Consider the following 23,347-nt stretch of genomic DNA (forward strand, 5'->3'; position numbering starts at 1 on the left):
GGTGCAAGTAGGGGCAAAAGATCTTTCTAGGTCGACGTCCCGAATAAATAGCATTTAAAAAAAGGTAAATTTCAAATGAAACCTCTTACTCTGTGCAAACAGAGTACAGGAGAAAGGTGTCAAATTAGTAACATTATGCCCGGCACCGCTCAGAGAAATTAAATAATGTTAACGCTACACACTGCTGACTTGACCGTTAACGTTAACGCCATGTTAGTTAACGAGCTTGTTATACTGTTCTATGAAACGCGATTTCTATAATGCACGTGACAATCTTATCAAGGCGTAAACTAGCGCTCCGTTAGCGGATGTTTTAATAATGGTTGATGACAATGGCCCTTAGAAATATTTCACTTTAGTTTGTCCTTAATGGTCCATATGCAGATGTTATCTATATCGCACTGTAGATGGCAATCCTCTGTTCTTGAAATACGCCTGTATAATTTCAGATCATTTGCATAAAATAAGCATTCGGAATGTCGTACACAATTTGAGATATCAATTAAAAAAATGGCCCCGGATTTGAAAATTGAATTCCTGAGAAGCATGGGATTTTTAGTACATTTTCATTGTAAAATCATATTTTAAGCACTCGTCTGGTTTCCTGTTTTATGTCACTGAACTTTATATTGGTGTTTATTTAAATATATATTGTCAAATTATATCATCATTATCATCGCGAAAATGCTACATTAACAACAATGATAATAACCCGAAACAATAATGTTTACCGACCAATAATGTTCTCTTTGTTCTTGTAAAAGTTATTATTATTATTATTATTTACCTTAAATTGTACATGTACAATTTAGGGGTGGTAGATGGAGAAAGGGCAAGCCCCACATACACGGAAGTGCCTCCATCTCCACATGTGTACATAAACTCTACTGAATATTTACATACAAACTTATGTAGACAATTTTAAATTTACATATTTACACTACAAACAGTGTACCCTTAGAATAATAATTATCTTGATTTATCCTGAAAATATCAGAGTAAGAACACCCAGCCATTTATACTCTCACTCAGACCCCTGTATACACACTCATTCACAACCACTCACACACGCGCACGCATACACATTCGCCCACATACACCTGTACTTGCACCCATCCTTCTTGCAATTCTAATTTATACAAGTTATATACATCACATATAGGTTTATATTTACATATACATTTTCTTTACTTCGCGGAGGAAGTGAGGAAGAGGAAGCAGCTTTTCCTCAGATGGTATAAGGTTCCACGTACGAGCAGCCCTTGAGTAAAACCCATTTAAATATGAGGTTGTTCTAGCGAAGGGAGGGACAAGAGTAACTCCTTGGCCTCTTTTAACAGAGCGGTAATTGAGTTGCAGGCGGTGGAAAGGGAAGAGGTGTGTGTTATCTGTCAGGGATTTCCTAAGGAAGGCTACATCTATTTGTGTACATAACGAGTTCACTGGTGGCAATGACCTGGCTGTGTTTAAGGGGATGTGTTTGTTAATTAAACGTTCTGCTCGTCGCTGGATACCTTCTAGTTTCCTCATATTTTCCGTTGTAGTTGGATGCCAGGAAGGAAGGCCATATAATAGTATGGGCCGCACAAGGGAAATATAAGCCGTTCGTAGGGCTTTATTTCTTCCTCCCGAGAGACATCTACGGACGAAACCTAGCGCCCGGTATGCCTTACACCTCACTTCCTCCACGTGTTTATTCCATTTCAGATTGTCCGTAATGTGAATACCGAGCAGTCTGATGGAGTTAGAAGTCGGCAGTTTGATTCCACATAGAGTAGGTTGGTTCTGGAGTGGTTGTTTAGATCTGCTTAGTCTTATATATTTACATTTCTTAATATTTATATACAATCTATTTACCTCACACCACAGAGCTATACTATCCAGATCCGATTGGAATTGTACAATATCATCACTGTTTTTCATGGCTCTGTAAATGACTGTGTCATCGGCATACTGCGCCATGATCGAATTTACACAATCCGGTAAGTCGAGAGCATAAATCGTGTACAGGAGGGGCCCTATCACACTGCCCTGAATTACTCCAGAAGTAATTGTGGTTTGGTCTGATTTGGCTCCTCCGTACACAACACATTGCGTTCGACCCACCAAAAATGACCTCAACCATGACAGCAGTTTACCCTGAATGCCGTAGTTGCTAAGTTTTAACAGAAGTCTTTGATGTGACACCTGGTCAAAAGCTTTGCTCCAGTCCAGAGTCACACAGTCTATTTGTGAGACATCAGTCTGCTCCAAAGAGAACTGCCAGTCATCAATGACTTTTGTTAGAAGTGTTGTGCAGGATTTCCCCGGAATGAAGCCGTGCTGGTTTGAGTTCAGCAGGTTTCTCTCCTTGAGAAAATCCAACATACATTTAGCAACTAGACGTTCCATACATTTACAGACCCCTGATGTTATAGAAACTGGGCGGTAATCATCTACGTTTTCCTTATCTCCATCTTTGAAAACTGGCACTACGTTGGCTTCTTTCCACTCCAAAGGTACAGACCCGGTATTAATGGAATAGTTGAAGAGAGCGCAAAGCGAGGGCGCCAAGGCGACTGCACAATTCTTGAGAATTCTTGCTGGAACTCGGTCCGGCCCGGTCGCGGCATGAGGTCTTGTTTTCAGAAGGCTCTCCTTTACTTCATTCGTTGAGAAATACAGGTTGGTTAGAGGGAAGAGAGGGGTAGATGTTGTCCTCGAATATAGCATGTTCTCTTCCTCAGTAGGGACGGAGAAGTTACTTTTAAATTTCCTGTTGAAGGTGTCTGCAATTTCTTGTGGTGTGGAGACTGCCGTACCGTTATGTTTAAATACAGATGGAGCTCTGTTGCAACCTTTACTTCTGAGAAGAGCCCAGAGTTCCTTGGAGTTGGTGTTGAGACTGTGGATGTAAGAATCGTAGGAATCCCTGATAGATTGTTTAGCCTTGTTCCTAGCCAGCCTGTATTTCTCCCACTCATATTCGGTTGGATTTCTTTTCCATTTCTGGTACAGGCGGTCCCTTCTTCGAATTTCTCGCACTATCTCCTCGGTAATCCATGGAGATTTCCGTCTGCTGGTTATATTTACTGTTGGTGTGGTTTCTTCTACGCATTGAAAGAAAATTTTCTTCCAGTCGTTCCATATCTTGTTTATGTCAGTACTGCCGCTGAAATCTGAGGTGAGAACGGGGAGGCGGTTGGATAGTAAAGTGGATAGATCGTTCCAGTTTGTTCGGGAAAAATTATAAACTGTTCTGGTATGGAGTTTGGGGGATGGTTTTATATGGGTCAGTGTTGCGAGGATTGCCTGATGGTCACAGAATCCAGGAATAGTATTAAGAGATTGGACGGACTGTGGTATATTACTTAGGAAAAGATCAAGGGTTGAACGTGTTGTTTGCGTAATACGCGTGGCTTCGAACATTAATTGATGAAGGAATAAATCATAGAAAACGGAAAGGAATTCATTGACGAGGGGGTTATTAGGAACAGGTGCAGCATTTCTGGACCACTTAATTTCTAAGTTGAAATCACCGACAATATAAATGGCATCGTAATTTTGTTGTACATGTTGCACACGCTCGAGAGAGAGGATTAGTTCATCGTTCATTTCCGGCGACGACTTAGGGGCGCGATAAATTGATCCAATAAGGAATTTGCGTTTGTTGCACGTCACTTCCACCCACAGTGCTTCGGCTGCTGTCTCCAGGTGATGAACTCGAGTTGGATTACATTCTGGCTTGGCTGCAATTAGAACCCCCCCTGCAGAGCGGTGGGTTCGGTCCTTACGGAACAATATCAGCGAGTCAGGGAACACTTCTGAGTCATTAATTTTGCTGGACAACCACGTCTCATTGACACACACGATGGTCGGGTCAAGGCTTTCAAGCGATGCGTGGATATTTTGTAACCGTCCAGGTCGCATAATACTGCGCGCATTGAAGGCAAAAAGTGATATATTTTTATTTACATATGTACATTTAGAATTATTCACTAAGTCACTGGGCGTATCACTGGTAACTGTAAAGAACGAGTCTGATAACAGCGGCATTTCACACTTCCAGCATAACCATGTACGGGAACCGTTCTTTATTTTTCTGAATTCAGACACTGAGACTTTTGCGCAGGTTCTATGGCCTTTTAGCGAGCAATTGTTACAGTGGACAAATAATTGATTCCTCCTACCACTATTTCCGCAAATTGTGCACTGTTGTGGACCCGGGTTTAGTTCGATGTCCCCACTTAGGGCAAGTGCCAAGCACAGCAGTGGCTGATTATCTACAGGCAGTCTGACAACACCGCTCCCGTCCCTTCGCCGAGGCCGACCTATGGCTGCCATCCCCAGACTTTCAGCACTGCACCACGTCAAACCGTTAAGACTACATTTTTCACTCACCAATAGTTTTTCCAATAGAATTATGTTTTCCAGGTATCCAGGAGGGTTATCTGAAGCGATTGTAGCACTTTTGGAGTATTGCACTGCACTCTTTACCACCAAAAATATAATAATACTACGCATAACACTCAGGGGGATATAAGGGGATATCAGGGGAGGGAGGTGAAACTAAATCCAAGCAGTTCCGAAAACAGCTAACATTGCGTTAGTCAAACAGAGTCGACACTGGAGTTGAGGGAGTTTGTGTTCCAGAGACATGGTTGATTTAAACTATTAGGCTGTCCTAACAACGATCTCTGTTCAGGCTGATGTTCCTACACGGGGGAGACAAGCATGGGAATAGCGAAAGCAGCTGCTGGTACAAACATGTAGGAATAACAGAAGGGTATTCGGATAAGACAAACGCTACGAATGAACATGCTGGACGTATCCACAAGTAAAACTCGGCTCCAGTGGCAATGGGTAGTAGAGTGTAACTGAAACAGGCCAGACTTACTCAGAAAATGGTTAGGCTATGCACTTATTGGCGCTGAACGTATACCCATGCGGCAGCTTCGGATCCCAAAAGTTGGCTCGCCCTAGTGTTAATAAGGGTTGTCGGTTCCTTTCCTCAGGACACAAGGGGCGCTTGTCGTTTAAAAGGCAAGTGAGCGCTGTCAAGAGCAGGTTTGTCATATTTTGCGTCAATTATTTAAACATGTTAGCATTTAATTTATTCTTAAGACAAATATAAATCTAAACCCGATCATGAACCACAGCACAAACCAATATCGCAGCATATTTTGTTTCATGCATAACCCGTGCAGTGGCCGCAGATGTTGAGAAGAAAGAAAGAAAGAAAGAAAGAAAGAAAGAAAGAAAGAAAGAAATTGTCAAATAAACTCGACAAAGAACTTTCAAATAGCCGTAAATGATCGCCACGAGCTATTTGAAATACAAATAGCAGATCTCCCTGAATACTATGGTTGAATTCATATCAGAGTAAACCTATTAAAATATTACTTTTCTTTTATGCAGCTAATATCAGTGTCTCGCTTTCAGTAAAGAAAGGAAAAGTAGAAACACGAATTATGGACTGGGAAGATAATATAGTTTCAGAATGAGTAATCAGAAACTGACCAAAAGCATTCTGAACCTTGCCCTATTAATGAAAGTAAAAAAAAACTGGCAGCTCGAAGTTGGAAAAGATCTTCAGGAAATAGGCATCACAGATGACATTGTTATAGATAGATCTAAGTTCAGAAAATTAGTCGACAATCACCGCTTTAAACATCATCCAAGCACTACCACCAACAAAACCTGGGCAGGAGATTGCAAGAAAGCCACAGCGAGAAGATGAGATTTTCGGAGAAGAAAAAGGCAACGACATCAGCTAAATACGTTCAATCGCGCTCCTCAGTTGGGCATCACGAAGAAATAATAATAATAATAATAATAATAATTTAATAGAATTTAATGCAGCCAATGGCTAAGAAATAAATACAATATCGTACATTGCTCATTCACTACAAAATGAGGTCAACGACGTTGTTCTTTCCGTACACTCTCGAAGATGGTACCAATCGCATTGTTTCTTGCACAATTTGCTAATAGTCATTAGTAGGGTCGTGATGTCTTGTCTTGTCGCATATTTTGTGATGGAATCCATGCACAACGAATCGCGTCATGATATGTCGCAGGTCGTAATTTGGACGTTGCCAATCTTGAGTCATCATAGCATCCGTGGTGTAAAACGTGCTCCATATTTCTTTCTGCTTGTTGTGTAGTTCTTTTAACGCACTCTGATACACAGGTGTAGAATGTAATAGCATCCATTCTCGAAGATCCTCTATAAAGATCTCACCAGCTTGGAATAATAATAATAATAATAATAATAATAATAATAATAATAATAATAATAATAATACCGGGCGAGTTGGCCGTGCGATTAGGGGCGCGCAGCTGTGAGCTCACATCCAGGAGATAGTGGGTTCGAATCCCACTGTCGGCAGTCCTGAAGATGGTTTTCTGTGGTTTTCCATTTTCACACCGGGGGGCTGTATGTTACTTAAGGCCACGGCCGCTTCCTTCCTTTCCTTTCCTGTCGCATCGCCGCCATAAGACCTCTGTGTTGGTGCGACGTAAAGCAAATAGAATAATAATAACAACAACCACCACCCTTGTCTACGTTGTTGTTCTTAACGTATTCGTATGCATTACATATCAGCCGTTGACTTTGCCTACTTATAGTTTTGGTCTCCTTTCTTTTCTTCACAGAACCACTACTACTTGGTTGAGTATCACTCGTGGGCACCGAACCAGCACTATTTGCTGCTCGGTTGAGGATCGTTTGTGTGCACTGGCAGATTTAATTGAGGATCTTATGGTGCGTTAATTTCCAGGTTTGATTCCCTCGGCTTCTATATTATTACATGAAGCTTAGTGAAAAGCAATGCACTCCACAAATATTAATTACTGAAGCACAATACTTTCAAACAGGGAACAAAGCACGCGAGAATTGTCTGAGCTGAAAAAGAGACTGACGTCTATTTAACAAGAGGTGCATTGCCAACAGAGCTCTAAGAATTCCTGCTGGGGAATGAGAACTTCTGTTTTAAAGCCCACTACCGTCATAAATCACCAACTGCTGGGCAAGGAAGTGGCCGAGAGATCAAACGTTTGCTAAACTGTTTGAATGCCGATGGGTAGGCGTTGCCCGTCTCATCTTTAACTAAACTGAGGATACTTTCTAAAATGCCTATTTGTTCCTGAAACCTCTAAACACACAGTTAAGTTAAAGCACGGTTTTATATCAAATTAAGACGAATAAAAGGCATTTGTTAAGGATTATGTTGACCACGGGCCCTTCCTGACGTCAACCTCCTCCCGGGATTAATACGATGAAATGAATGACGAGATATATGATAGCAGGAAGATAAAGGGTGAACCCGGTGCCTGCTCAAGGCTTTACGACTCCATCTGACGGACGAATCACAGTCAACAGCGTTATAAACGCTCACTTAACACTGCAGAGAGGTTTGAAACTGAATCCCGGCTTTTGGTACACAATTTAGTGATCATAAATTATACTACCCACCTCTCCTACCATGTCGACCAACATTCCGATGGTGATTTTTTCTTCGACCAACGGGGCTCGAATCAGCTAACCACAGCGAAACCAAATAATAATAATAATAATAATAATAATAATAATAATAATAATAATAATAATAATAATAATAACAACAACAACAACAACTTAAGGGACTTAGAACAGAATCCGTTCATTACTATTTAACAAAATGACAATTGTAAAAATGATTTTTTTGAATTAAATTTCTATTAGGTAGAAACTGCTTGTATGTACTAAGAGTCAATTCAAATTATATTTATCAATGAGATCGAAGTTTAACAGGGCGCTTGATTCAAAAAGCACCAAGAGCACTGTTTGACGCGTTGACACAGGACAGACGACCAATTCTCATACTTCCGACACGTGAGCGCAGAGCCACGTGTCGCCGACCACGGAACGAAGACAGGCGGAAGAAGCCGACTGACTATTGATCGATAAGGAACATCAGTTCCGCGACGACCTTGACTAAGAGCCGAAACTGAGTATTAATGAATGAAATGAAAGCAACCATTTTTGGAAATGGTACAATACCACAAATATAAGAGCCCTTTCGAAACTGATATAAATAATAACACAAGTGTTCTTGACATAACAGATAAACAGATTGATCGGGATTATCGGATATAACAGGAACAATATCGTCCTGAAGATACTTGTATCCCATAGAGTGTTCCAGCGACAACTAAATTCTGAAGGGATGTGTACGTCTAATGGGCGTAAATATGGAATTTGGTTCTATGTAAGGACTCCTGTCGGGTACCAAGAGCGAAGTTTAATAACGCCTGCTTTAAACCATTCTGATCACGAGGATCGATATTTGTTCTGCAGGCCAGGGACAACAGGGTCATTCGCTTCGTGCACGTACAGTGTAATAATGCTATCTTAGTCATATTACAGTAGTATTCGTAATCGATTTGGGCATTCTGTTTAGGATGGAGCCAAAGGAAAAATACGGAACTATACCAGCATTACATACGAGTAAGAAAAGAGTAAGAAAATATCACGCCATTAGCGTCGGAATTCGAATCTACAAACAATGGAACTATCACGTCTTCCCATCTGAACCGAGGCACTGCATTATAAATAGAGAACAGGAACATGCAAGATCTTGAAGCAAAAAGCAAACTACGCTTTTACCAACCGACAGAAGTCGTTCAGTACAAGTAAAAAATCGAATTACTTGTAACTAATACTTACATAGTAATGTTTTACTTGTAATAATTACTTTTTATAAAATATGTTGTTTACAATTAACTTCTTGAAATCAAAATGCAACCGTTAGAAACATCGTACAGAAGCAACAACCTGAAGAAAATAATAAGCGATGTTAAAGATAACTTGCTCAGTTGTACTGCAGAAGAACCAGTAGCTTCGCCAGTGATGGATGAGGTATCTATCACTGTTGGGGATGCTCATAAAAATAGACATAGGTATTCCTTCAAGTGAACCTGCAGGGAGCTTTTCGGGTAAATGCAAAGACGTACTTTTTCCCAAAGAGGTCGAGGCTTAGGGTTGAGATTTCAAGAACCAATTATTTTGTAAAGTAAATGTCAAATTATCTGAAATGTTAAAAGCAACTTACTGAAATAAAAGCGACAGGAAAAGTATAATTTTAAACGTTCCAAGTTACAATGTTAAGTCTCACCAAATTATGATAACCAAACGTCATATATAGGATATACGCCTATTTAAAAAATCTCCCAAAACGACGAGCGTAATTTATTTTTCCTTGTTAACTTAGTATCATTTATGACCCATGCGAAAATACAAATTGGTTTCCTAGGAATGGTGTTCTGTGAAGTAATAGTCATTTAATTGATTACTTATTAAAAAAAGTAACTTATAATTATAATTGAGTAAAATATTTCTCTGGTAACTGTAATCCAGCCAATTACATTTTTCTTGTACTTTTCCAAACACTGCCGACCAATGAAGGTTGCAGGTAGCGGGGGGGGGGGGGGTAGAAAAGCATAGAAGATTAATAGGTTTTCATTTTCGAGCAAGGGTTATTTTATTTTATGAGCACCGCGTAATTATTACGTAAGTGAAATGCCGGTAGTATGACCTTCATTACTGTAGTGTGTGTATGGAACTAGGGTTATACTACGTAAACCAAGCTGCACAATGTATTACATGCATTAACAGGATCAGCAAAGTCTGCATACAGGTTCACCACCGGGACTGTAATATATAGAATAATATAGATAAATTGAGTAAAATAAATCATATGAACTGCCAGTGAACACTTAAGTTATCGCAGTAAAAGCAGTTCTCCAATCACTTGACGAGAAACAAATGTGAAGTGTAACGGCGCTTTTTCGTTACAGTAGTTAGTATCTCACGAACACTAGTCCTAGCACATGGTAAAGAGGATGCATACTGTAACAATCAATGGGAATCGAATTCCGTCCGTCAGAGCGCAATCTCTACCCTCCCTACCTCCCACGAAAGAACTCGTCCGCCGGGCGAGCAGTTGTGGTAGCCATTTTGCTCATTGTGGAAGTGAGCGAGCGCTCCACCAGTGGCTTGGGGCGAGTGATACTTTAAGGTCCGTGGAAATGACGTGAAACTTTAGTACAAACTCATTCCTTTTGTATATACACCGACAAGTGTCTTTCTTCATAAAACATGAAGTCTTCACAATTATTAGTACGGCCATCTGTAGGGGCATTCATAAGGTAAGCAGCCATAATCATTTTTCAAAACAAAATGCACAGGATATGGAATCACTGTTCATTGACAAAGTGAGCGCATATTATAATGTAGTGTACCGTAAATTATGTCCAGCAGTCTTAGAATCCGCGAAAGCTTCGACTTGTCTTGCATTTCATACATCTCCTATCGATGATTGTACGTTGGGCATAGCTCGCTGCAGTGTATATTTTACGTTGAAGTACTGTACGTTTCTCGGCGTTAACCTGTTTTAATTTTTAAAATGTAAAAGTCTGCAACACAAACTGGTAATGAATACAACTCTAGCATTTATTTGTTTCAGGTAACAGCTCGTTACATAATGCACAGCTGTGAAAGATGAAAGCAAATCAACAGTGCAGGAATGTTGACATTCCTCCTTTCTACACTATTTTCCTGATCCTGCTGCTCCTCGATCTACAATTAGCTGTCTGCTACATGTCTGCCTCAACAACTCTACACCCTCGCCATCATACTCGCCACTCAGGAACAAGACCAGAACAATGTAAACGCAGCCCATGTCATCATCCTCCAGTTCCTTGCTTCCAAATGACTTGTAACAGTCGAGACCTGGCTGATATAGACTTATTACTGAATGAATTAACACATCTTAATTTTACACAGATTCAAACAACTCATTTGCATTCTTCTATTTTTACTAACTCATCATCATTAATATCTGTCTCCTGGAAAGACAGTGGAATCTCAATAGTAGAACAAAATGTATTTTCAAATTTACTCTCACTGGAATTTTTAGATCTCAGCTGCAATAACATTACATCTCTTGATGAGAACACATTCCATCCTCTGGCTGCTCTGAAGGTGCTCAATTTAAGCCATAACTCACTCCGTGATCTTCCTCAAAGTATCTATCACGGCCTGGAAAATTTACAGGAATTATCCTTAAGTCACAACGAATTCCCTGTGATTCCATTTCAAGTATTTGCTCCTCTGAGCCATCTACTCTCCCTAGATTTATCATACAACAAACTGGTATTGATTCAAGATGAGTTTCTGATGCCAAATGTAAGGCTAGTCTCCCTGTTCCTAAATAATAATAGAGTGTTTAGATTGTCCATAAACTCCTTCACTGGCCTGCACGATCTCAGAAAGCTAGAATTATCTAACAATAGGTTACAGGATATTCCCCGAGGCGTGTTTCAAGAACTGCACAGTCTTGAGTACTTAAATGTGGGCAACAATTCCATTAGCAGTCTCCTGAACAATTCTTTCGAAGGTTTAGTTAATTTGAAGTTTCTTAATATGAGTGATAACCCCATTCGGAATTTACCAACAAAGCTCTTCTTTCCCTGCTCCCAACTGGATACATTAATTCTCGCCAATACACAAATACATATGTTCACAAGTTCGAACTTCATGAGGTTACCAAACCTCAGGTTTTTAATTGCCAGAGATAACAAATACCTCAGGGAATGGGATAACTTGGCACCACCATACACTCCCAAATTGCAGCACATCGACATAACCAGTAGTAACCTTAGTTATCTACCACAGTCACTGTCAAAGCTCACCAATGTGCAGGAGCTGAAGATGACTGCCAATCCATGGGCATGTGATTGCAGAATGTTTTGGTTCATACAATGGAGCCATAAACTAAATATATCAAAGACTGAACTACAGTGCGGGCACAATCCGTACGGTACCCCTGAACCTACAAATATGATTCAAACCTTAAGAAGCCTTAGTTGCAAACGTCCCAGTCTAATAAAAGCATCTCCCAGAATGCTTTATGAGCTTGGGTCAGAGGCACTGCTCACCTGCAAGTTTGGAGGAAGTCCACCACCCTCCATCACTTGGGTGACTCCGGAGGGGTCTATGTTTCACTGGAACCCTGATCCCCGTATACCAGATATGTTTGCCCACCATCCAGAAATCCATAGGGCTGACTTGACAGTCATTAGCAAATCAGACTGTAGGATTCAGGTGCTAGAGAATGGGACACTTTACATAAGAGATGTTCGGCGCAGTGACTGTGGAAATTACATTTGCTTTGCTTCAAATCCCATAGCTAATCTCACTGCCAACGTAATCCTCAATATTGATCCTATTGTAATCTACCGCATCAAAATATACAGCATCATCTTTGGAGCAATGTGGGCAGCTGTGTTTCTCCTCGTGACGCTGATTGTTCAGTTAATCCGACACATCTTTGACAGGTAAGACATTTTTTAGCACTTTAATAACGAGTATACAACCTACAATGCTGAAGCAAAGTGATTATACAGAAGCATAGTTCAAAATGAATATCTGTTAATGAAAGACTGTGCCTCTCTTCACAACTTGAAACAATGTTTATGGCAACAGTCTTCAAATTTCTGCCCTGTAAATGATAAAATATACCCTGAATTCTAGATATTTTGTGATGTATGAATTTTGCTCTCTGAAGAAACAATTTCAGAAGGTTTGAAGTTCTCACTAGATGGCTAAGAGTGTGTATATGGGAAGCTATTCACACAACCATGTTGTATAAGAAGAAGATTGCTCAGCAGGAAGAAAAGTCGGTAGTTATTACTGGCACTTGCTAATTGTATTTCTTATACTTCTGTTCTTGTATTTCAATCTGAATCCTCAAACTAATCATCCTAAAGACAGCCATAGGCCTACACTGACTGTCTTCTGCTAAGTAAGGGGCATATACAACATGGCTTGATAACTTACACAATTGCTTTCCTTTAGCTAGCCAGTGAAGAGAGGTACTGCGTTTCATTAGTTACAACAGTATTCAATGTCTATATCATTAATAACTGGCCAAGCGCAACTCTCAAAGGAACGTAAAATACTACAATAATCAACTTCATTTTTTTGCGACATAAACTTAAAAAAATTACAATTATGTCCAGTAACACCTAAATATTTAGGGGTACCACTGGTCTTGAAATTTCACAAAAAATCAATATTTTCCTGCCTATGATAAATTAATGTTCACAAATATCTGATGTATACTCCAAACAATAACATGTAATTATGTCACACATTCTTCCATACTTGAGATGTTATGAAGAACTATTTATGATATTGTTACAGTTAGGAAATTATGCTTTAACACAGTGGTATGCAAAGTGGAGGGGCGCAGAGACTAATGCAAGGGGTTGCAAAGTCCATTATACAAACTTAATCTCTTTTTGTGAACAGTCATTACTATTCTCACGCTGGCCTCTCACCGCTGGGTCCCGTCGTTCAAATCCCGGTCACTCCATGTGAGATTTGTGCTGGACAAAGCAGAAGCTTGACTGGTTTTTCTCCGGGTACTTCAGTTTTCCCTGTCATCTTTCATTCCAGCAACACTCTCCAATATCATTCCATTTCATCTTTTAGTCATTAATTATTGCCCCAGAGGAGTGCGACAGGCTTCGGCAGGCGGCACAATTCCTATCCTCGCCGCTAGATGGGAGCTTCATTAATTCCATTCCTGACTGGAAAGAGGCCCGTGGATATTCATTTCATTGCTATTCTCAGTACAGTGAACCCAAGCAGCAATTTCTCTTTCTCAGCCTGTCGATCAGTGAACACAACACAGAGCAGGTAGAATACTGCACATAATGAGGGTGAGATTAGTTAACCCTTCTTGGTGATAAATATTGTCATAATTATGAATAGGCCAACTTAACCCCTCAGCGTGGTAGATTTAAACCCATGGTCATCCTCGTGTTGTGAGAGGAGTTCTAAGCGTGGTATTTAAATTGTAGACATGATATAAGCTTTTGGGCTTTTGCTGTGTCAAGAAAACAAAGCTTCTTCCTCGTGCAAAGTAGAGATTTTCTTATGAAGATGCGGAGCAAATGTATCTGTGAAATGTCAAGAAATTCATCCGTTTTTTTTTCTTTTTGACATGGCAGAAGCCCAAATGCTTACATCATGCTTACAATTACAGGCCGTGAAAGCATCAATCTAAGTATTTGAATTTTCTCAGATTCATGCAAGACCTTGTTCAAAGCAACATAACTTTGGTACTATCTCACAAATTTCAATAATACTTTTGCATGTATGTTTTAAAAAATCTATTCTTTTAGAAAATATTATGCTATATTACCTTAATGATTTTGTTTGGAGTGGAACGTCTTGAAACATTCAAAGCACAGACCCGTTTAGCAGTCTGGACTCCAAAAAAACGTGCGCGCGCGCGCGCGCGCGCGCGCACACACACACACACACACACACACACACACACACACACACACACACACACACACACACACACACACACACACAGAATTTTCTGCTTGTAGCACACAGCACATCGTTTGACTGGCCTATTTTCCTCAGTTGGTGGAATTCTCTTAGGGATATGCCTTTCAGTGAGATGGGGCACATTTTTGTTCAAAGAATCTATGCACCTTTGATTCAAATGGATAGAATGTTCCACAAGCAGTACCTGGACGACATCCACTCTAAAATTTCAAGTTATCTATTCTAGATTCTGGTGAACTTCTCTGGCAAATGATCATTGCATTTAGAATTGCAACATTCATTAATCTCCTGACTGGTTTCCTACCCCTCATTCTGGAATGAAGTGGTAATAATAAGCTCCTAGCTTGGATTCTTTTCTCAGCCTATATATTTGTTTCATGAACTATTAGTTCCACTAACTCATCCGTAGAGGACATCTTAAAAATCCTCACACCATCACAGATAAACTGTTCTATTTGACCTACAAAATTGGACATGTTCTCTCATCAAAATGTAACATGCCCATTGCCATTCTGTGCACTATCACTTGTATCTGATTCCGAACCATGGACTTCGCGTACAGCGATGTCATCACATCACTCAAATCGCCACCTGAACCTAACAAACTTTCATCATAATCACTCCACTGTTCTAAAACATCTTCTCTTTCCACGCTCTATAACCTACACTTCCTTGTAGAAGCCATCTCCACTCATGATAGATGGAATGCAAGACAGAAAGGAAGAAGGTCAGAAATTAAACTGTCTCAAAAGAGCCCTGAACAAGCAAATTTACGATTATGTTCACAGTCTGGTTCTTCCCCAAAGGAAAGGAAGGTATAATGCAAGTGTGCATAGTAGTTGCCAGATAGCAGACAAATGCACTGGTTATCCCTGGTGCAAAGATAAATATTCCTTGGAATATCTCTCAAATTTCAATGAGCAAAGCACTATTGAAATAGGTATCGAGGTGTACCATTCAATAGCTCAAACCTTCCGCTTCAAGGAGAAACGACTTAAAATACAAACAGCTTTCATCATAGCCGCTAGATCGCAGTACAACGCGTGTGTATGGCGCGAGCAATGCTTTCATCACTCCACACTGACAGATTAAGTGGCTGATTCACACAGAGGTGAAAAGCAATCTCTGAAAAAGATTTGTAGAATGCCAATTTTCCCTTGAAAATACCAAATAAATAAAGAACAAGATTGTATTTAAACTAAATTCACATCCCTCCACATCTGCCTCTGCTCTTGCCAGTAATGATAAGATAAAAACAAAACAAAAAAAACAACCTATGTCCACAAATTCCAGCAGCGCTTTAGCAATATTCTTGTGAATAAACGGAAATGACCACAGCACTTTGGTAATTTAGCCAACAATAGTTTAAAGCCTGTGAAACTTACAAGAAGCGTACTCTACATGCAACCATTAATATTTCCGAGTTAGTTTGCAACATTAAATCCTCGGCACCTTTGAATAATAAAGAATTTTTGCTTAAAACTTTTCAAATTTGGTGTGCTTTTAAGATGATATTTGATTTTACTACAAGTTCTGAATTTGTTCTGTCGACCATTTTGTTTTATGATCATGCACAAAATATATGTCTGTTAAATTAAATCATTATTAAACAAAAAGTTTTCTACCTCTGTCGTTGGGTATTTTTGAGGTTTAGATTTGGCCAAGTGCCCTTCATGAGGCCGACTGATTTTTCACGTGAAATGTCAACTATGCGTCACAAGCATTAGCCCAGCTGTCCGGGTGGGAAGCCAGCAACCAAGCCACTACACATCATGCCTCCTATTATATCTAATAATATAATATACTATAGATAGGGCCAAACAGAAAATCTTTTAAGCCAATAGGGCGCAAAAAATGTTATATTACAGAAGGAGGGTGCAACAAACATTTTGTGGACTACTCCTATAACAGTCCATTTTGAAAATTAAGCCTGGTCTCAATTTTACTAGGAATCTAGACATCAAAACTTAGTAATAATATTTGCTATTTTTGGTAACATATCAAAAGGCACTACCGTATTCCCAGCATTTCATGAGAAGCTATTCAAAGGGAAACCACTACGGGCAAACGAAATTGGGAATGTGTGAGTACTTGTCAGCAGTAGGCATGCAGGATAGAATATCTGATCATGTACCCGAATTACCAATGTTAAAATAATTGTTATCATAGAAAATACCTACCAGAACGTGCGATGCTAAATACTTAGCTAAGTTCGAGTTTTATCATTGGATGACCTTAACGTATATATTTTCCAAGATAAGTAGTGAGGTTGAAAATAATTTTTACTGAGCAGACTTTATCAGGGATAGAGGATGGTTGCCTAGTTGTACTTCCTCTTAAAGCAATCACCACCCCCTTATCAGGGTACTCATAGGAAGGTTTAGGTTCTCTTTGCAATATTATACTTTTCTTTTCCTAGATGATCAGATAATTTACAGTGAAACCTCGTTAGTGCGTCCCTCATTAAAACATTTTCCCGCTTAGCACGTCGTAAATTTGAAGTTTTGATTTTCATCGTATTAAATCTATATAAAAAGACCTCTCTTATCGCGTCACAAATTTTCGGTATTACCGCTTAGTACGATCACATTTTTCCTAGACCTGAAACTATTACTGAATTTGTCGTCCGTTCTGAAAGAAATGTAATTTTCAACTCAGGTAACAGCCGTCGCCACATTGCGTGATTATACGGGAAAAGGCCTTCGTGAATTTCAAAGAATATGTTTGGTTATGTAAAAAGAATGGTAAAGGAATGGGTAGCAAGAATGGAATTGGAAAGAGAAGTTAACGGAGAGACCAGTTGGAAGACTGAGAAGAAGGTGGATAGTGCAGATTAGGAAGGACTTTAGAGAATGTGGTGGAAGTAATAGAGCAGGAAAAAAGGAAGGACAGAAAGGAGTGGAGGAGGCTTGTTAACCACACCCGGGCGACTGGAGTGGGACATTGATGATGATGATGATGATGATGAAGTTGCACTTTCGGGGAGCAATCCCTTCGCCTCAGGAATGTTCAGTTTTTCTTGCCGATTAGCAGTGAGATTGCTGAATAGCAGAGTGAGCCTGTGTGTGTTTGTATTTCGTGTTGAGTGGTACAGTTAAGTGTAGCAAATATTTCTCTCGTGATACAGTAACCTATATCGGGATTAGGAACATAATCATGTGAAACTGACTAGCGTGGTGCATATTTGTCTAGTGATAGCCTAGATGCGGACATGGAAAATGTGAAATTCCTTAACTTGATGAAGACAAAATTAAAATCTATCAGAAAGTGGACTGGCACAAGTGCGCAGAGGTCGCGAATGTTGAAACTCGCATCTTGGAGTTTCAACTCTATCACTCAAGATGGTCGAAATTTTGTTAGATTCAAAATGGTAGCCAAAAATATTCCTCGCAGTTGCACATGGTCGAATATAACCTCCAATTCATTGTCAGAGTATGACCAGAGAATAATGTTTAATAACCCATTAGTCCGAAATAAAAGGCTTCTTCTAACATTTGTTTTAGAAAGCGTGTGATCTGCAATAGTACTAGATATATTTGGTGGCCCCTGTACATATGTTTTCATATTTGTAGTATGGTGTTTCTCACACCTTTCTGTCTACTGGTAGTTGTTTTATGATCGCCAGCAGAAAAGGTTTTTATATTTGTCCTCATGTTTTTCACACCTTTTAGTACTTTTCTCATATCTTTAGAAATGATAAGCCTATATTTTTCAATGTACAGCACTCGCAGATACACGACGTAAAATGCCCTCATCAACAAATTATTAAACAAATTAATTTAAAACACCACCTACTAGCTATAACACTAGGTCGTGTACACGAAAACAGTCCCAAGGTGGCGGAGTATAAACACCATTCCAGAAAGATCGCGAGGCTAGCTGCCCAAATCTGAAGACCATTATTTGATGCAATTTAGTAGAGAAGTCACCAAAGGACCATTGTATATTAACAGTTCAACATAACCTGGTACTAAAAATAAAAATCAACTTTAAAGGAAGATAATCAACACAACAGACAATCAATAAGAAACTTGAAGACTGTTATACACATCGATTTTAATATAAGCAAGATCAAGCCACTTAGTGTTTTTACCAGAAGTGCCCAATTACAGACGTTATATATTTTAAATATGCCCAATTAGAAAATAAGTTTTTTAATATTACTGTAGATTCAAATTGTAATTTAAGTACCTTGTTATACACCACATCACCCACCCCCTTCCCCCTCCAAAATTTCAAACGCTTTAAGCAATAGTTATAAGTTCCCATGGGAAAGTAATTTAAAATTTTAGTGTACTTACTAGTCAAATTGTTTCATCTAAGCCATGGTCCGCCTCATTGGCTGAACGGTCAGCGCACTGGCCTTCGGTTCAGAGGGTCCCGGGTTCGATTCCCGGCCGGGTCGAGGATTTTAACCTTAATTGGTTAATTCCAATGGCACGGGGGCTGGGTATATGTGTTGTCTTCATCATCATTTCATCCTCATCACGACGCGCAGGTCGCCTACGGACGTCAAATAGAAAGACCTCCACCTGGCAAGCCGAACCCATCCTGGGATATCCCAGCACTAAAAGCCATACGACATTTCAATATCTAAGCTATTTTAAAGACAGCAGAAGATGACCACTAAGTGGTCGAAACATGTCCTGTATATGATACTGTTTTTATAATACTGCCAAAAGGCAAGAAATAAAGTATCGATTAGGTAGTGTTTTAAATTAATTTGTTTAATAATTTGTTGATTGAATTCATGGATACGGGCATGAAGTGGTCACCTTGCAAATGCCCTCATGTCGGAAAAAATCGTATCTAGTGTTTCTATATCCCTGATGGATAGTTTTTATTAGTGTATTCATTAGTACGTTTTCTCGCTTGACATGTTCTTTTTCCTGGTCCCCTGCAGAAACGTCTTAATGAGGTTTCACTGTATTTGTTCATTTATAGGTGACGGTCCTGAGCAATGCTTTTCTTTTTCTCTGTAGGTTTGGATGGTCCCTATGTTGTCGCCGAGATCGAGTATCACCGAGAGCAAAGCAGATCTATCAAATGCTGGATAACATCGAACAGTACAAAACTCAACAGTTGGAACGCCTACGAGAAAATTATACACAACAAGTACGAAGTTCAGTGAAGAGGATGTTTTAAATATCAGTAAATATAGTGTTTGAGTATGGTATGTCAACTGTTGGCTTGGGGGGTAGTCCATCCAGCAGCAGGGCGACTACAAAGGAAGGGCTTTATGTTATGATACCACATCAAAGTTTATGCTAGATTACACATATGTCTTCTTTTCAACAGGTCCATCGAATTAAGGATAACTGTGCTCAACAGGTGGAATGGATTCAGACAAGTTATCAGGGCCAAGTAAAGCACTTGCGTGACATCCGGGATATTGGAACCAATCATCTGACTGCACTTAGAGACCAGTATTACGATCAGGTAAGGATGCTCCGACTCATCCCTGGTCACAACTTCAGCCTTTCCTTAATCTATTAGACTGGCATATTTTTAAAATATTCCATCCTGGTTGCAGGTGAAGCGTGTACGTGACTATTCAACAAGCCAACTCAACTGGGTGAGGGAAAATTATGTCTTCCAGCGAAATCGGATCCGCAAGTTCAGTTCTCATCAGGTGCTCCGCTTTCGGGAGTCGTATAAATACCAACAACAAACCCTCAACAAAATACTTGAAAATTTACCCAGTTTTTACTTTGAAAACTGTCGGTCTGGATCATGTGGCCGAACAGATTCTGTTGTGTTTGATCCAGATATAAATAATTTGGACTTCTATGTGAAATCCAAACTCTCCCATCCATGCAGTTTAACAGATGATAATATGATTTCGGAAGATACACAAAGTCATCTGTCACTTTACTATACACCAACAGAACTGTCAGAAAGTCCACATCTGTCTCCAAGCAACTTCATCAACCAACTCGACATGAAGGCGGGCACCAGTTACGAGGATAGCAAGGAGGATATTGAAGAACTCTGTGAACCACAAACATCTCCTTATTTTTCACCTACATCACAGAGGTCTAAGAGAGCGAGAACAAAGCAGGGCTATGCATCTCCACCATGCCAAGTGTTTCAGTGCAGCAAGACCAAACAAATGGAGAAGGCAAGTGGTGGCAGTGGGGATGTTGCTTCTCCTGAAGAGGTGGCAGTTCTCCTACCTAGCGAGTGCTCTATTATTGTGGGCCCAGGACCCTCCAAGATTAGCCATGAAACTGCCTTGTAGTGCCAATGAGTATTACTCTAGTAATTTATTTCCATCAACTGTGATAGAAGTATGCGTGTGGTGTAGGAAGTGTGTATGCGTGTGATTGAAGAACACAAGATTACTAGCATTCCTTCATTTTTGACTGAGAAGATTTCCACTCCTTAAGCAGCAATGGTTAATAATCTGCTTTCCTTACACTGATTTTCATAAGTTGGATTATATTACATGTTATCAGTGTATAAATGGAATGTGCTAACAAATTGTGTATTGGTTGAATCCTAATTTTCAACCAACATTATAATGAAGCTAAAGGTAACAAGAATATTTCATTATGTATGCTTTTGAAACACGGGGCAGTTTAACCATTGCAGATCATCAATAGAAGTTAATATACAGTAAAGCTAAATGTTAGGTAATTCTCAGTTGTAAACAGAGGAAAGTTACTGGTTTAGTAGATGGAAAACTGGCAGCATTGGGGAGAACTTCTCTGCATTTTGTGAGAAAGAGAGAGAGAAAAGAAGGTGGCAAGTTTTTCAAGTATATGTTTATTATTCAAGGAAACTTAGGATGTATTTACTTTCTGAGAAAGTACTTGGAAATTGTTCAAGTTATAAATCTTGCCGCTAGTTAGAATCTCTTAAAAAGGGAAATACGAAGGAATATATACTTGTAAAACTCACCACCGGTATGAAACAGTAAATGGATTCTTGATTTTGCCATCCTCATTTATCTACCATATATTGCAGAAGATAGTATTTCAATATTACATTTTATAAGTTTGGGATGGTACTGGGACTACATTAGTGTGTCAAGAAGTAAGGGCACTATGTTATTTCAACCTGTTTGATATTTATATTTTTATGAAAATAAATTCAGAAGTTGAACCAAAAATTTCATAAAAGGTACTATATCAGTATTTTCATTGTTGTGACTGGAATGTTCCATACATACCAAGTTTGTACAGTAGAAACTGCAGTTGGAAATAATATTGTTAGGCAGATAAGAGTTCTTTATTTACATACCAAAGCCAGCATCCTTCATTAGTAAGGCTAACTTAAAAAAAAAATTAGTGTCTGCATTTTCCTCACAAATTCTCATGTCTTCTTTCCTAACATTTCCATTCTTGAAATGCCGACCTAGGGAAAATTATACAGCTATGGAAGCTAGAAAGTACTTTCAACAAGTGCATTTGCTTTGTTGCAGGCTAAAATATGCAAAAGCGATTTTTCTTTTATTTATACAACTTGCCGTATGCTGCACTGACACACAGATCTTATGGCAACAATGGGACAGGGAAGGAATAGACCGTGGCCTTGATTGAGATACATCCCCAGTACTTTCCTGGTGTGAAAATTGGAAACCACAGAAAACCATCTTCAGGGCTGCCAACAGTGGCATTCAAACCCACATAAAAAAAAAAAAAAAAAGAGATGCAAGTATTTCCTACATTTATAAGCTGATGGGCACTATGATTATTTTTTTTTGCTAGTTGCTTTATGTCGCACCGACACAGACAGATCTTATGGCGACGATGTGACAGGAAAGGGCTAGGATGAGGAAGGAAGTGGCCGTGGCCTTAATCAAGGAAATCACAGAAAACCATCTTCAGGGCTGCCGATAGTGGGGGTTCGAACCCACTATCTCCCGAATACTGGATACTGGCCGCACTTAAGCGACTGCAGCTGTCGAGCTCGGTGGCACTATGACTACCACCTGTATAATATATATTCAAAATTCGTCTGAAAGCTGGGGTATTTTGTGGCATCGTTAAAATCACCCCAAATTTGAGCTCATATACTCCAATTATTAACAGCACTAGGCACAATTACCAATAACAAGTCAAGTCCCCCCCCCCCCACCCATCTGTCCCTCACAAACTCTACTGCAATAAAATTGGGGCAGAATAGACCTGCAATGGACCAGTGGTCAAGAAACCAACATGCAATGTTACGGTAATTTTCTGCCACATCATTAGTTAAAGAGTATTTAAGCAATGGTGAATAAGGACTGAAAGTGACCATAAAAAAAGGTAAAGGAGAATTTTTTCTGGCATTGAAGCCTTGGTATGCTTCGGATTTAAGGATTAACTGACGAGTAAATTATCTTAAGAGTACGGAGAACAGGTAGCCTTTTCACAATTTTAGCAATAAATATATTTACGGACAACATTGTGGAAGATAGCGAGAGTGAATGCGAGGGTCTATGTGTTGATTTGATGCACTTTGTTAGTTCTTGGAGGCAATACTAGCACGGGAATTGGTAGCCAGAGCTGTTTCAGCATACATCACAGGTTCTCTAACAAAGCCATTCACAGTGGAAGTAAACCACATATTGTGCACTCAACAAGAAAAAAGAGACATCCCTATCCTTGCATTTTTTCAATTTGCTTTACGTTACACTGACACATAGGTTTTATGGTGCTGATGGGATGGGATAGGATAGGGCCAGGAGTGAGAAGGAAGCAACCATAACATAAGTACATCCCCAGCACTTGCCTGGTGTGAAAATGGGAAACCACGATAAACTATCTTTAGGGATGCCGATAGTAGGGGTTGAACCCACTATCTTCCGAATGAAAGCTGATAGCTTCGATCGATTAATATTAGGGACTTAAAATGTCTTCAGTCATCTGTTCCCGATAATGAGGCCTGGTAACTTACTTTCAGATTTAAAAACTTTTTTTTTTGCTAGTTGCTTTACGTCGCACAGACACAGATAGGTCTTATGACGAT

General features: G+C 39.6%; 2 protein-coding genes across 3 annotated transcripts in view; one reads left to right on the forward strand and one right to left on the reverse strand.

Annotated features, from left to right (window-relative positions):
- The window catches only part of LOC136866345 (cytokine-like nuclear factor N-PAC), a 367,035-nt gene that overhangs the window by 165,188 nt on the left and 178,500 nt on the right, over positions 1-23,347 (reverse strand). The window lies entirely within an intron of this gene.
- LOC136866344 (leucine-rich repeat neuronal protein 2) lies at positions 9,864-21,618 on the forward strand. The gene is made up of 5 exons (XM_067143211.2): positions 9,864-10,170; positions 10,488-12,360; positions 19,375-19,507; positions 19,691-19,831; positions 19,926-21,618. Exons 2-5 carry the CDS (start codon positions 10,523-10,525, stop codon positions 20,631-20,633), a joined length of 2,820 nt encoding a protein of 939 aa, XP_066999312.1. The 5' UTR covers positions 9,864-10,170; positions 10,488-10,522; the 3' UTR covers positions 20,634-21,618.

This window comes from Anabrus simplex, chromosome 3 (assembly GCF_040414725.1).
Source record: "Anabrus simplex isolate iqAnaSimp1 chromosome 3, ASM4041472v1, whole genome shotgun sequence".
Classification (NCBI taxonomy): Eukaryota; Metazoa; Arthropoda; class Insecta; order Orthoptera; family Tettigoniidae; genus Anabrus; species Anabrus simplex.

Bases quoted from the DNA above. Each gene is read 5' to 3' on its own strand.
- LOC136866344 (XM_067143211.2), top strand. From the start codon at position 10,523: ATGAAAGCAAATCAACAGTGCAGGAATGTTGACATTCCTCCTTTCTAC. The intron at 12,361-19,374 runs GTAAGACATTTT...TTTTCTCTGTAG, and splicing joins ATCCGACACATCTTTGACAG to GTTTGGATGGTCCCTATGTT. The intron at 19,832-19,925 runs GTAAGGATGCTC...TCCTGGTTGCAG, and splicing joins GAGACCAGTATTACGATCAG to GTGAAGCGTGTACGTGACTA.